At 33.4% G+C, this 16,271-nt stretch overlaps 1 protein-coding gene and 1 long non-coding RNA gene across 2 annotated transcripts in view; both read right to left on the bottom strand.

The window, feature by feature from the left end:
* Positions 1-7,629, bottom strand: part of PolH (DNA polymerase eta) — a 29,922-nt gene extending 22,293 nt beyond the window's left edge. Inside the window, exons 1-4 of the mRNA XM_073968182.1 lie at positions 7,387-7,629; positions 7,250-7,319; positions 6,493-6,760; positions 5,936-6,429 (exon numbers count right to left, since the gene is read on the bottom strand). Coding sequence (XP_073824283.1) covers positions 5,936-6,429; positions 6,493-6,760; positions 7,250-7,319; positions 7,387-7,492 — 938 coding nt within the window. The 5' untranslated portion in view covers positions 7,493-7,629. The remainder of the gene's footprint in view (positions 1-5,935; positions 6,430-6,492; positions 6,761-7,249; positions 7,320-7,386) is intronic.
* A 5,846-nt stretch (positions 7,630-13,475) lies between these two features.
* Positions 13,476-14,354, bottom strand: LOC141394217 (uncharacterized). The gene is made up of 2 exons (XR_012410282.1): positions 13,991-14,354; positions 13,476-13,928 (listed from the first exon to the last, which is right to left on the bottom strand). It is a non-coding gene; the product is annotated as an uncharacterized lncRNA (long non-coding RNA).
* Between the last annotated feature and the right edge of the window lie 1,917 nt (positions 14,355-16,271).

Below are 16,271 nucleotides of genomic sequence, written 5' to 3'. Positions count from 1 at the left end.
GCATCTTGCACCAGTTCATTGTCATAGCATCTTGCACCGGTTCATTGTCATGGCTTCTTGCACCAGTTCATTGTCATGGCTTCTTGCACCAGTTCATCGTCATGGCTTCTTGCACCAATGCTTTGGATCCGGATTTTTGCCAATCAGAAATAAAATTCGCAATACAATTATGTAATTTGTTGAATTAATAAGAATACAATGCGCAGATGATTTGTATCGCCAGATGTTATTTTTCTTTATTTTGTATGTAATTTTCAAAATTATATTATATTAATCTGCAATATCATATTTATCTCTTCCGATGGCTGCAAGATACTTCTTTCAACTTGGGGGTTCCGTTTTTCCAATATTCGATAAATTATGTGTCAATCTCTGAACCAAGCTCATCGTTTGGGAAATCTAGTATAAATTTGAATTCTGTTATTTTATTTCAAAAGAAAAAGCTTATCCTGTAATAGTTACCACGTTATGGTCTCTTTTATACTTATTTTACCGATCTCCTACTTTGCTTCTCTCACTTTGCATGCCATGCTTGTGATATCGTGATCTTTCCATTGGAGTTTTGTTCCCTCGGGTCGCATAACGTCAAATGGCTCGTATTCATATGCCGGTGGCATCTTTATCCATCCTGTTAACATGGCCCAACCAACCCAATAATTGCAGCTCGATATGTTTTACTATATCGGTGTTGGTCGGCTGGGGAAGCTCGTGGTTTATAGACCGGGTCTTTTTCATACTTCTTTTTAATATCCACAAAACGAAACAGGTTTCCAAACACAAAATATATTTTTCTTTTGTTTTATATCAATTTACATTGTATTTTTAATTAAAATATATAAATTTTGCCACTATCGACCACTTTCATCTGACTTTTATTTTCATTTTAACAATTACTTTTGCAAGTACACAATTATTCGGGTATATGAGTATTTGATAATTTATTGTGCGGTTACTTATCAATTTATTTGAACTCATGATAACATTGTGACAAAGATCGGATCTTTCACGACTTCAATTGCACTTATGAAAATTCGATGAAAAAGATCGGATCTTTCATGACTTCGATTGCACTCATGAAAATTCGATGAAAAAGATCGGACCTTTCACGACTTCAATTGCACTCATGAAAATTCGATGAAAAAGATGGGATCTTTCACGACTCCTTTCGCACTCATGCAAAAGAACCAGTGAAATCATGATTTCACATGGAATCACTTCCATTTAATTTTGCTGGGATGCTTAGGATCCAGAAAAGAAGGTCATCTTTTGGGGTCCACGCTCATATAAAATTCATCGATGAAGATGCTAAAAAGATGACATGCTAGATCACTTGCACCCATGATTGAATGTTATCTTTGGCATCGAACATTTTGCTGGGTATATACAAAATGTATATGCAAAGTGACAACACATATGTAAAATAACATGTCGTGTAAAGTACCCATAAATGTACTGTTGGTGGCGCGAATAGGCTTTCATAATTCGATTTTTTCATTCACGAGCAAATACTCGATCGAATCGAATGTCGTAATTAAGCCCAAGGTAACAGAAATACCCAGCTGATTGAAATGGGCTGTAATGTCAATGTCAAATTCCGTACGACATTTTATATATTTATATTTTCGTTATATATTAGAGATACATAATTTTTAAGGGAAAAAATATATCATTCAGAAAAAAAATTTCCATAAAGACTTCTTCATATCAATGACATGTAACTTCCTCCAAGTCTGAACGACGTGCCGAACACTAAAACACAGCTTATAGAGCCGGGACAACATTCGTTAATATGTGTGGTATTTTTTTAAGTTTGTCCCAATTTACATTAGGCAAGTTTACTTGCGGCAAGTCTCAGTTTGTAGGAGAGACACGTTAGTGGAATGGAAATGGAAAAAAATTGCTCGTACCGACAATTTTCATGCAATTCCTTTTATATTTTTCGTTTTTGATATTATTTCCATTGTTTTGAAAACAAAACTTGCCGAAGCAGAATTGCCTGTATAAACGCAATTTTCTCGTTCACTTTTAAACTTGTGGCAAGGAAAATCGCCTAATGTAAATCGGGAATTTGAAAAAAAAAAATAAAGCCCTAATAAACATGTGTTTTTTTCATTTCAAAAACAAAAGATTCAAACACCATCTCCATTTTTGATTTTCCAGCGACCCCAAACATTTTTGCAATAATTCTACTTTCTGCGAGAAATTATCCATTTAGCCCAATAATATGGAAACATTCATTCATGTTTTTCAAAATATTCAATCAAAAGTTAAAAATAAGTGTGTCTGCGTACTCGATAATTTGTAATAATTATTACAAATTATTACTGAAAGTTGTTTTTTTACACAAATGTTGAGTAAGAGAGAATGAATTGAGAGACTTGTTTGGACATTTTTGTTACTGAGAATTTATAATTTTTACTGAAGGAATTTTGTTCAGTAACATTTTGTAGATTTAGCAGTTGTCAAAAATATTAATTTGTTGGAAAAAGTGTAAAATAATCAAATATATTAGCCAATTTATAACGTTTGTTTCGCATTACTTTCATTTTTCACGATGGAAGAACAAAATGTATGTATAAACATGGAAATGGTTGTGGTATTTAAAATATTTCATTTTTTGTACTGAATGTTGTCTTTTTACTTGTTTAATTTTTTCCTTTGAAAGAGTATAAAATTCTTTACTCTCTAAAAAGAAGTTACTGAGTAATATTTACTGAGAAAGAACAAGGACAAACCTAATATTAGTTTTTTTTTTTAAATTCCAATAATTTATAGACATTTCCTTGTTTTGTTTACATATACCAATGACACCAAGGCACCATGGATGACACTAAGTCCCAATTTAGTCCCGATTTACATTAGGAGTTTACTTGCGGCAATTTTTCTCGTTCCTTTTTAAACTTGCCTCTTGCATTTATAAAAGGCAATTCTGTTCCGACAAGTTTTGTTTTCAAAACAATGAAAATAATGTCAAATACGAAAAATATAAAAGGAATTGCCTGAAAATTGCCGGTACGAGCAATTTTTTTTCCATTTCCATTCTCTTTACGTGTCTCTCCTACAAACAGAGTCTTGCTGCAAGTAAACTTGCCTAATGTTAATTGGGACTATCATTAGGCAAGTCTTCTTGCGGCAAGTCTCAGTTTGTAGGAGAGACACGTAAGAGGAATGGAGGTGGAAAAAATTGCTCGTACCGGTAATTTTCAGGCAATTGCTTTTATATTTTTCGTCTTTGACATCATGGAATAAGTAAAGAGGTAGTTTTAAATGAAAACAATCTATAGAGCCCTGCTTTTTCCTTAATTCCCATTACTTCAAAATTAGTAAATACAAAAGCAACAAGTGGGTTTGTTTATAATACCTTATTTTGAGCATTTTATAAAAAACGCGAAAAATGAATGAAGTGTCAAAGTTTTTCCACATAATCAGCTGAAGAATTTCTTCCAAAACAATTTTAAAAATCATTGAATTCGATTGTTTTTAAAATTGTTTGGCATATTTTTCAAACAATACACACACATACACAGATTGTGTACTTTGTTTTGACATTTTAGGAACATGCGAATGAAAAAAATTAAATTGACAGAAAGCTTTGGCTAACATTTCTTACACTTCCGTTACACATGCCAGTGAATTGGTGCCAATTGAGTACATGTATTATACTCAAAAATTCCGAAAAAGTGTTCGACTGGCATGCAGTTTTCTTGTGTGTTTACACATACCAGTGCAAGTTCAATTTCAAAATTATTTTAAGCCGCATTAACACACAAAAGTGCATTATATTTCAGATTTAAAACCCAATTCACAACATATTTTATTACTTCATTCAAATTAAACAAAACAAGACGACGACGATAGTGAAGTCTATCATAGTTATAAGTAAACTTGACACTAGTTTTATAAGTTATAAATATTTTCCCTGAAGATGCAATTTAAAGGAATTGCGAAATATTGGAAATAATAAAAACAAAAACATGACCTCAAGCTCGAAAACCACTTGTTTAATTTGAATACAAATACAAAAGGTCGAACAAATAGCACAGGAGAAACATATTTTATTACTTTTTATTTTATTTAGTTTTAAAAAGATTGTTTTCAATCATAAGCATAATGTATCTGGTATTGCCGCCTTTTCAATATTGTATAATCCCAGAGGGGAAATTATTTATCAACCTATATATGCATGAAAAACATCAAAATTATGTCTTTACTAACCACTAATAGAATATATTGCAGCTACCAAGACGTATTATTCCTAATCTTTTTGAAAATATGCATTAAATCTTTGCATTCTTAAAAGAAACAAAAATGTACATGGATTAAAAAATAGTCTCGGCAACTCTTTTTTTCATTTTCGACATATCACTGGCAGCCAGCTCAAAATTTTTCTGGCATGAAAAATTTAGTGCCAGTGGAGTCGACAATTCAAAAAATGTAATTGTGGTAGTAAAATATTGTGTATGTATTGAATTTTTCGAACTGTCACTGGCATGTGTAAAGGTTGGGTTATTAAACCATGTTTGACATTATTTCCAATGTTTTGAAAACAAAACTTTCCGAAACAGAACACAAAAACATTGTTCCACAACATCCCATACGGGACAAGGGAGACTTCTCTCATATCAATGAGTGCACCCCGATTCATATTTAGCTCAATGATATGGGACCTACTGTTTATCGCCGAGTCCGAACGGCGTGTCCTAAGACACCACTTATAGAGAAGTTTTTCAAGGCTGAAATACTCAGGAAATGTCGCCAACATTACTGAGGGGTATTTTGCCACCGTTGAAAAATGTTTGGTGTTGCCTGGCCGGGGAATCGAACCACCGACCTTCTGCGTGCAAGGCGGGCGTGCATACCATTGCACCACGGTGGCAACCTTCCGAAACAGAATATCTTGTATAAAAGCAAGAGCATGGCAGAACTACCAGGTAGTGGCATCGTAAAATTTCGAATATGTTATGTCAAAACTTTCTTTATGTTGTTGGTTTACCGCAAGATCGTAAGACATTCAGTGGCTCCTTAATCTGTTATAAAAGAAAGTTATTTGAATATTTCAATCGGAGTGATTTTGAAGATTAATAATTTTTCGACTAGTACAAATTTTTGTTATGATTGTTTATGTTCCTTATTTTTAATATTGCTTAGCTGATTTACTAAACAGATCTTCATATTTTCTTTAATTACATCCTGTTAATGAATTTTAAGACTATTAAATTTAATGTATTGTTAGTTTTAAGCTTTTGGAGTAGTGTATGTTTTGTAGCTTTTGGAACCGCTCTTGGCCCTATGGGCTAGGTTCCCATTTATGAAAATAAATTGAAATTGAAATTACAATAAAAATATTTTTTTATAAAGGGATTTGACTTTTCATATTCGATCAGCTGGTGTGATACCACTACCTGGTAGTTCTGCCATGAGCAAGAGGCAAGTTTAAAAGGGAACGAGAAAAATTGCCGCAAGGAAAATCGTCTAATGTATTGTAACATTACAAACACAAACAAATTTCTATGTGGTTGTTGTTGAGTTGTATTTGTAGTATTTACTTCACCTTGTTCTACCATGATCTTTCGCCTTGCTTTTCCTCAATAAATTCAAAACTTCTAAATAAAAAAATTGAATTTTTAATTTGTTGATGAATTTGTTGTTATAAAATATGCAATGTCTGTTCCAGAACCTGCAAGACTCTACAAATGTATACTACGATAACAATTTTTCTTTTATGATATCGAAAAAATAGTAAAAATTAGTAGATTCCTGCAGTTCTGGAACAGACCAAAAATGTCGAAGAATATATTGAAAATCTTCTAAAATAAAACAGATTTGAATTAAAACCTATCAAGTGTTTTGAGGAACCAATTTTCGAATTTCTAAATTTGATTAGTAGATGCTACCTAACTTAGCTTTTAAAGATTAATTTTAAATAAATACATACCCGTTTTTTTCATCAAATTTTCGCTGTAACTCTGCCTCCTTGAATTTTTGTATTTCACCAACATATCGAATTCCGAGTTGTTGACACACCTCTTCACCAAATTTTGCACCAAGTCCTTGTATCTTCGATAGCGGTAAGGTAGCAAACAGCTGATGGATGTGTGTAATTGGCAGAATTGTTTGTTTATTAGGTTTGTTTAATCCGCAAGCCAATTTTGCTAACATTTTGTTGAGTGATATTCCGGCTGAGCACTCATATCCAGTTTCCTTATACACAGCTGCCCGAATTTCACTTGCAATAGAAGCGGCAACTAAAAGTTTTATATTACTTCTTCGCAACGTCTGAATTTCTTCTTCAGGGAATTTGTTATACATTGTTTCTTCTGGCGAAGGAAATAAAAAATCGTTTGTTATTGTAGTGACAAAATTGCCAATCGAAGGGAAGCCTACAGCATAAGTTCCAATCAGTTCCTGGGGTTTCAATATAAATGATCCCTGAAAAATATAAAAAAGGCATAGAGAATACTGGAAAATATATCTGCAAATATTCAAACATACATCATTCATTGCCGCGAAGCGTTTATTTACAACATCGGTTATATCAAGATAGGCTTCGTCTACAGACGCCCTTTGAAGTACTGTGGTAAAACGTTGTAGGACGAGTGCAACGTCTTTTCCAGCATCTCTGTATTTAGTCAGATCGGCCTTTTCCCGAATACTGGGAACCGCAATCAACTGAATCTCGGGACACTGTATTTTGGCTTCGTCTCCCCTCATGTGACGAGTAACACCTTTAGCTCGAGCTGCATAATTAACCGCAATTATACTGCAACAACATTAAAACGTAAACAAAAATATTTTCCTGGAAATGTACATGAAAGCCTAGGCTTAATGGCTATATTACACCATATGTTTTTCAGATGTATGACATCAGCTGGTCTGTATATTACTATACCCAAAGTGACAACATACATATGTACATGTAAACAAGCATATAGTGTAATATAGCCATAAGATGGGTTAACACGCACAGTCCGGATTATTTAGATTTCTTCATTTTTACAACAGGTACACATTGTTATTCCGATCACAACATACATTTTATTGGAGGAAATAAACACTTCACGATATGTGGATGTTTAAGTTTACGAAGAATCGGTCGAATAGATTTCTGGCTGATTTTGAATCGTTCCATAGGTGAAAGCCTTAAGCATGAACGAAGGCCAGATATTCAACGAGATTCGAAGAACTTCAAATAACAGCAATTCCAATTGCGCGTGTAATCCCGTATTTCCCGTATTATACCTAAACCTACCCTCCTCCTTTCCAAGCATTATATTGAACGACAGCTAACGGTTTACCCTTCAATGAAGGGTTTAATTTCTCTACAAAATTTGAAAATCATTTTGTAATTTTCTGACGAATCTGCAAAGACATGTACAGAACACTTACCCTCGACTTGACAATAAAAACAATCCATATCAACCAAAAGGACGACACGGTCGTACTTGTTTGCCATTGGCAAATATTTTTTCGATGATGCACTGTTTGTAGACATGGTGAACGATCAATTTCATTGATGCTGTTAAAAATGTCCTATTTCTTGAAAAGAAGAAACTTATAAATTCACATGAAATCGCCCCGCAAATAAGCGCGAAAATATGTTTACATTCACAATATGTCTGTTGGTTACTTACTACCCAGTACCCATTTCTGACTGGTCTACCTAAACCAATGATGCACAAAATAATTGGCCTGTTCCCGTACATTATAAAGTGGTAAAAGTCGTAATCGATTTTCATATAAATTTTGTGTATGGGAACGCAAAATGTGTAAAAGTGGTAAAAATTGTAAAAACTTTTTAATTCTGGAACAGTGCTAAAATATGTTAAGGGCTGTTTACACCATCTATCAATGTCATATGAGCTGTCATTTCTTTCACCCATTCGACATTCTCTGTTTGTCAAAATTGACGTCATCCATACAACTTTCAATTTGTGCGTTCATACCTACAAGTGTTATTTTCGTATGACATAACCTATAAATATAAAAACAGCTGTTTTTGTCGTTGTTTACATTTATTGTTGAGTTACAAATTTGCCCAAATTTTTAATTTTGGTTGAAGGAAATGAATATCTAGCATGTTTTTTGTGGTAGAATAGGTTTTTGGGGTTATAGAGACATTCATGTTTTGCCACAAAGCAATAATTTCCAACACTGCTCCTTTCGACCAATCGATCGGAAAATAACAGTATAAACACCCTTTATTTACTTTTCTAAATACTTAAATATACATAACTTTCCATTTTCTTTTTTAAAAGATTTTGTTTTTCATTTTTTTTTTTTTTTTGAGAGTGCCAGAAAACAGCTGATAAATTTATGTTTACATACGAGAATGCCGTATCAAATAGAGCGCTCCCCAAATGAAATATTGACATATGAGTTGCCAAATCATTTTGATAGATGAAAATTTTCATAGTGGTCACACTATTGGTCTGTTCCAGAACTGCAAGAATCTACTAATTTTTACTATTTTTTCCGATAACATAAAGGAAAAAATGCAATCGTAGTAAAAAATAGTATCCTCTTGCAGGTTCTGGAACAGAGCATATGTGTACAACATTGGCTGGTAGAAAATTTGACATCTCATACGACATTGATAGATGGTGTAAACAACCCTTTACTGTAGTATTTGTGCCATGAATCGACGCTAGAGTACTGCTTTGTTCATAGCTGACCTAAACCGACGTGGTTTTCTTACCGTGCGTTTACACATGACACAGTGATATTACGTCTCCATATCATGGTAGAACAAGAAAAGGTAACAGCAATACCATACGACATTTTTATATTTATTTCTATGTTCGATGTATATTAGGGATATATATTTTTTGATGAAAAATATTTTCATCAAAAAAAAATTATTTCCCATAAAGACTTCTTCATATAAATGGTATGTAACCTCCTCCAAGTCCGAACGACATGCCGAACACTAAAACACCGCTTATAGAGGTGGTACAACATTTATTAATATAATGTGCTATTTTGATAAGTTTGAAAAAATTAAAGCCCTAATAAACATGTGTTTTTTGCAGAATTTAAAACCCAGCATCTTAAAACATTAGCTGTACACTTCAACTGCTATACAATAGCTTTGTTCCTTTACTTTGTTAATGGTAATAGTGGTAAAAGAGAAAAGTGTTAAAATTGCTCAAAATTGCTCTCTCGTGAACATTTTTACCAGAAAAATAAAGGAACGGAAAAATTGTAGATCTGGCAGCAATGTCAAAAAGAAACATAAAAAACAATTTTCGTCTTTTATTTCACAGTTTTTAATTTAGTTTTGTCAGCGTTCGACTTTTTCTTCATTGTGAAATAATCGTCAAACAAAAGTCGAAAAATCAGTTCTGCAATTTTTTACCTGCAGAAATTTTGCTGGTGGCCTGTGGTAGAAGAGAAAGCCATTTCAGCTCTCTCTCCTTTCTAACTCTCTTAAAAATTGCTTGCAGTTTTGCCACTTTTCGGGGTTAAGGAACGCTTTGCAGGTTAAAAATGGTAAGCTCAGGTAAGTAAAGGAACACAGCTAATATTCACACACACGGCTAAATAAGCAACCGATCGCATATTTTTTGTACATTTTTGCTTATTTCGTTTTTTACGCCTAATCTTTTTTTCGTTAGGCGTAATCGTCAACCACGCTACATATTTAGCAGTCGGCTGACCATTCGTCGCAGCGAATTAGCCACAGAAGGTGTTTTTAGTGATTAGGGTTGCCAACGCAGTAATAAAAAAGTGTAATTTAATGTCAAAATGTCCCTATCATATGGTTGAACCTAAAGAATACTAATTATTATTGTTTAAAAATAAAAAATATATATTTTGAACGGCTTCACCAAAAATGCACATGTACTTTGAACGAAAAAGTGGAATTAATTATATCGTGATTTGTAATGCATTACACTGGTAACCCTGTAGTGGGATTCTGTACATGGTACAATTTTTACAGGTAAAAGCAAGTGTTGTTGTACAACAATCGATACAACAACCACATAGAAATTTGTTGTTGTAAGTAATACTAGTGTCAATGTAATTTTTCAAAAATGTAAACAAAATATGAAATATAAATACATACATATGTTTTGAAGTTTCATAATTGAAATTTATAAAAACTAATTAAATTAAAATCAATAACATTTCTGCGTGGTACGTTCCGCGAAAATGTTGACAGTAGTAAGTATTAATGCATCTAAAAATCCAGAATAAAATAATTCATAGTTTATTTCAGATGGGACATTGAAGAACAGTTTTTAAATCATCCTAATCCTAAGATATTATACTATGCTTACATTTACGAAATCCACTCGATTTCATCTGTCAATTCCTTTGTGTATACGTCAAATGAAAACTCATCTGAAATCGATTCGATTTCATTTGACGTTTGAGCAATGGAATTGACAGTTGAAATCGAGTGGATTTCGTAAATGTAAACATAGTATTATATGCTAAGGAAACGCCAATTCCATGGCACAGGATAAAATGTACTAACATTAACACCGCTAGAAAAAATCAAGAAAGCCGGCGGTGAAGACAGTATGGCAGTATCATTAAGAGAAAACGGCATACCATCAATAATAGGAAATGTAGCCTATATTATTGTCAGGATAAGCGAGCAGCTCTATCTTTTTGGTTCCCTTATAAGACATAAATAAATGAAACAACTCAATTCGAAATATAAAATATATTTTGTGTGTAACATGTAAGAACTAGAATGATGAACAAAAATTCTACATGGTAGTTGTTGTTGCTTAGAGGTAGTTTACACTATCTATCAATGTCATATGACACGAAATAAAAACATTCCATATTTACCCACGGAGGCAGTGTGGAGACGTAGTTTTTTTTACATTTTTGCTGGTATGGAAGCACAGAGTAAATGGCGCAAGGAAAATCTCCAATATTACACATATTAGCGAATATATAACGATGGAAAATTTCATGTCATATGACATTTACATATAGTGTAAACTACCCCTTAAGGCGGTCATCAGACCATCTGCTTTTTCGCATGTATGTTGTCACTTTGGGCATGGTACAATAATTCATAGGTAGGCCACAGCTAACAGCTGATTACAATTTTTTTTTGTTATGGCTTAATCTGTCAAAACCGTGTTGACATGCAGAGTTGATATTTATTATTGATCAAAAAATTCAACTCTGTTTTGTTTTCATTTAAACATTTCGTTCTTCTTCTTCTTTGTTTACTCATCCGTTATCATTTTTGCGTTTTAGTTATTTCATTAGAAAAACTAATTTGTTTGATAACGTCTTAATTGGAAAAGTGTTTATTGCAAAATAAAAATGAGGTATTGTGTTTTATGTAAAAGAACTGTTTGTATTCAAAAACGTTTCTTCAGAGTTTCAGCGGACAAAGAAAAAAGGTTACGGTGGTCTGCAGTTAGTGGTATTTCATTTGGGTTGAAAGATCGCGTTTGTGAAGACCATTTTCTTCCAGGGGATATAATTCTTCGGAACAAAAGATACTCGTTGATGCCGAAGGCTGTTCCAATTGTTGCTGCAAAAAACATTCCGGAGTAAAGCGCTCGGCACATACGATGCGTTGAGCGTTGCGTAACAACAACCACATGAAAAAAGTGTAAGTGAAGCCAAGTTTTTTGAAAAACAACAATATGGCTGACGCATTAAAGTTAAACATAATTTAACTGTTTTGGGACAACGCGTGTCCCAACGTGTCACTAAACGGACCGTATGTGCCGAGGACTTAAGGCCGCCATCAGTCCATCTGCTTTTTCACATGTATGACATCAGCTGTTCTGTATATTATAGCTCATTTAGACTAGCCATAAATCCTCGACTGGATTTAATAAATCCAGTACAAATCTCATTGCATTTAGATATACATTTTAGAGGATTTAAATGGCAGTCAGCTGATTTTTGTTCATAGAACAATTACCAAGGTAGATGCATCAGCCCATCTGATCGAATTTGAAACGTAAAAAAAAAAAATTTTGTAAATTGAATTCGTCTCAAAAAACATACGTCAAATTAAAAATTTATTGTTTAATACTGAAAATGGTCACACATTATGCTACTAATGCTTAGTAAAGAGCAAATAAAGAATTATTTTATCACAGTTTGCCATCTAAAATAAATAAACGAATTATTTTATCGTTTAGCCATCGTAAATATTAGTCTTGGTTGATTAAAATCAACTTTGTACATCAAAACAAATTTAATTTTTCCACCTTGTTTACAAATTTTTACATTTTAAATTATTTTTAGTGTAGCAATTCACCGATGCATCTACCTTGTTTCTTGTGCCAGTTTGCAACTTTTTGTATTTTCTAGCAACATGTTGCAAAAAACAGAGTTGTATACGAGGATTTATGCCAGATTTAAAACAAATCCACTCAATACGAGGATTTATTTTTGTATGGGAAATCTGGTAGATTTTTGCTGGATTTAGCAAATAAAACCTGATAATGTGCTAAATCCGGCTAATGATGTCATATCTAAATGGCATATTAGTATACCCAAAGTGACAACATACATGTGAAAAAACAGATGGTCTAATGGCGGCCTAAGTATGCAGTATATGTATTGTGTTTAGATAAATATTAACGACGTGTTTCCAGAATGATTGGCCAGCACTTTTCGCAGGACGAAAACAATATGGAAGACTTCACGAAGTAATACTATGTTTACATTTACGAAATCCACTCGATTTCAACTGTCAATTCCATTGCTCAAACGTCAAATGAAATCCAATCGATTTCAAATGAGTTTTTATTTGACGTATACACAAAGTAATTGACAGATGAAATCGAGTGGATTTCGTAAATGTAAACATAGTATAAGCTTTCCAAAATGAGTTTGACGAAAAAGTTATAATCTGATATATGAAATTTCAATTTAGAATGGAAATGCTGAACTTGATAGAGCGAGTCAGACCATGGTACAATTATTACAGGTAGTTGTTGTACAACAATCGATGCAGTAACAACATAGAATTTTGTTGTTGTACGTAATACTAGTGTCAATGTAATTTTTCAAAAATGTAAACAAAATATGAAATATAAATACATATGTACATATGTTTTGAAGTTTCATAATTGTAAATTTAAAAAAAAATAATAATAAAAAATAATTAAATTAGCATCAATAACATTTCTGCGTGGTACGTTCCGCAAAAATTATGACAGTGGTAAGTATTAATGCATCTAAATATATCCAGAATAAAATAATGCATAGTTCATTTCAGATGGGGCATTGAAATTTTTAAATCAACCTAATCCTAAGACATTATATGCGAAGAAAACGCCAATTCCATGGCACAGGATAAAATGTACTAACATTAACACCGCTAGAAAAAATCAAGAAAGCCGGTGGTGAAGACAGTACGACAGGATCATTAAGAGAAAACTGCATACCTGCAATAATAGGAAATGTAGCCGATGTTATTGTCAGGATAAGCTCTATCTCTTTGGCTCCCTTATAAGCCATAAATAAATGAAATAACTCAATTCGAAATATAAAATATATTTTGTTCTATGTACGTACATATGTTTTAAATAAAATCAGTGTGCTTGGACACTATCCCTAAAAATTTTTGGCTGAAGTTCCTAGATACAAACTTGGTTCACTATTTTTATCCCACAGGTGTACGGATAAAAAGTGGTAACGAAAGGAGAGTGTCAACGTGCATTATAGTAAGTTTAGATTTACTAAATCTGAACGTGATGCCAACCACAGCAACATCTGAGACGAAACTGCTGTTCTGATACCTCTTCCTTAGCAAAAGGGGCCTGCTATCGATATTTTGAACTAATCTGCTTCGCCATAGTTAGCCAAAATAACACGGCTGAGGTTCCATAATAGAAGGTTAACCATACTCTGCAATTATCTTATTCCGTATAATTCACAGTGCATCCAATATATTGAGATTCCATTCATAATGTTTTCCATCAGATCCTTGTCTGCAATGAGATATTTTTACGTGCATAAATACCCATTTTACCAGAATAAATATAGCACTGACCTGTATCCTCAAATTCCTGACACACCATTTTAAACGGCCTTTTGTTCTCTTACACCATCCTTACAGATATTCGAAAGTTGCATCCTGTGGATCTATTTATTCGAAGTTCGCATGTACGTATTAGCCGTGAAGTCTATAACTTCAAAAATATGTGTTTTATATTTGTTTATCAGAAAGTAAAAAATATATGTAAATATTAATTGACAATTAACGAAAAGAACAAAATGTATTAAACTTCATTTTGTTTTTGACATTAGTATTACGGGTGAATCTAATCAGCTGGGACATGCTTTTACCTGTATTATTGTACCATGGAGTCAGACAGAGTAGAGTCAGAGTACCAAATGGAAAACCAAGGAGAGGAGTAAGTCCCAATTTACATTAGGCGAGTTTACTTGCGGCAATTGTCAGTTTGTGGGTGAGAGAGGGTATTGAGAGGCAAAGGGTTACCATATACCTCAACTCCCTCTCCATCAAACTGACAATTGCCGCAAGTAAACTCGCCTAATGTAAATTGGGACTAAGTTGCTAATATTGCTTCACATGTATTTTTTCATAATATGCACACATGTGTCCACTGTTTTCAGTTTGGTCAAGTTTTGACATAAGCTCTGTTCCTTTACCTGCCTGAGGTTACCATTTCTTACCATTTTTAACCTGCAAAGCGTTCCTTTACTTTAACAAGCATACAATTTATATGAGACCAGTTCACCACTTTTACCATTTTTTGCCACTGTTACCATTTTTTTAAGTAAAGGAACAGACCAATAGACACCATGTAAACTTTCTGGTACTTTGTTATTTGGTATTGTGCGGTCACAGAACATAACATGAATATACATTCATATATTTCCCATATTTTTGATTGGATAAACTAATGTGACATTTCGAATCTTCTGTGGACTTCCTTACTAGAACCGTAAATATGTATATGCAATCCAAACGTCCTTGAAATTGTAAATCCGCACGAAGATCACCCCAAAAAATTGTTTTGTTCTTATTGGTGAGTGTGAGTTCGATATGGCCAACTTTTTTTGGTCATTAAGATTACACTCAGATCTACGTCTATATAGCAGATATCGTTTAAGAAAACTATTTGGGAATGTTTATTTCGACGTTCTATTCATTTTTGCACATAAGAATCTTCAAACTCGATTCCGTTGAAAAAATATTCACTTATTTCTGTTTCAACAAAAAACCGAAGGAGAATTAAAGGTACTAAGGTACCTTCTTCATTTAGACCTTGTAGTCACGTGGTACAATGGTAAGCACACCCGTCATCCACTCTGTATGCCGGGCTGAAATGTCAGGGTCGGTATCCCCTGGTCACACTTTCAACGGTGTCAAAAATACACAGCATAAGTCTTTTTTTCAATTCATTGTGAACTATATGTAAATGGCAACAGTGAACATAGAATTAATGTCCGTCCGTTTGCCTGTCATATTGGATTAGTTGCATATGTAAGGGAATCTGATGCGGTATACCATTGATATAAAATATATTTTCTGATTTAAAAAATACACAACATCTACCCAACGAAGATAAGATATCTCATATGCGAATCAGTCTACAACAATGTTTCCCAATCTTCTTCTATGAAATATCATTCGAATTACTACACTTTTACGTCAAACTAAAGCCAGAATATACATATCGCACCTGTTCCATAAAAGGATGGTAGTTGAAAATGTTCAATTCCTTGTTTAAATTGCTCACAGTGACACTTAAAATATTGAGCCAATTTATGTATGTTCCTCACGGTGCTCTTGCGGATTCTGAAACTACAATGTTCATAGATGAGAAAAATCAAAAAACTAAAAAAAATCGCCGGAGAGCTTTTTAAATAAATCGCGATTCAAGTTTACATTTTAAGGGGTTGTTTATGTTTTCACGATTTTGCTTGAAAACCGCAAGTCCTATCAGAATAGGACTAACGAAAATGTTGTAGCTATTAGAATTCTCTACAAGATTGATCTTTATGGTACTTTCGTAGGTTTTACCATTTTTAAGATATAGATGTTCAAATTGGGACAATGCACTGACTGTATCGACCCCTTATAAAACAATGTCATGAAGGGTGCGCCTTAACTAACTTTTAATGAAAACCGTTTGCACAGGGAAAGTTTTTGTGAATTCTGAAACAGCAATGTTCATAGATGAGAAAAATCCAAAAACAAGAAAAAATCGCTGTATGCGGCAAGTCTTATCGATATGGGACCTGAGAAAATCTTAAAGCTGTGAAAATTCTCTACAAGACTGGCTTATGTAACTTTTCCTAGG

The sequence above is a fragment of the Musca autumnalis genome, unplaced genomic scaffold (assembly GCF_047663935.1).
Source record: "Musca autumnalis isolate F117 unplaced genomic scaffold, ASM4766393v1 scaffold_2, whole genome shotgun sequence".
Classification (NCBI taxonomy): Eukaryota; Metazoa; Arthropoda; class Insecta; order Diptera; family Muscidae; genus Musca; species Musca autumnalis.
Note: the sequence above shows the minus strand (reverse complement) of the source record. Positions and strands in the feature narration are given on the sequence as shown.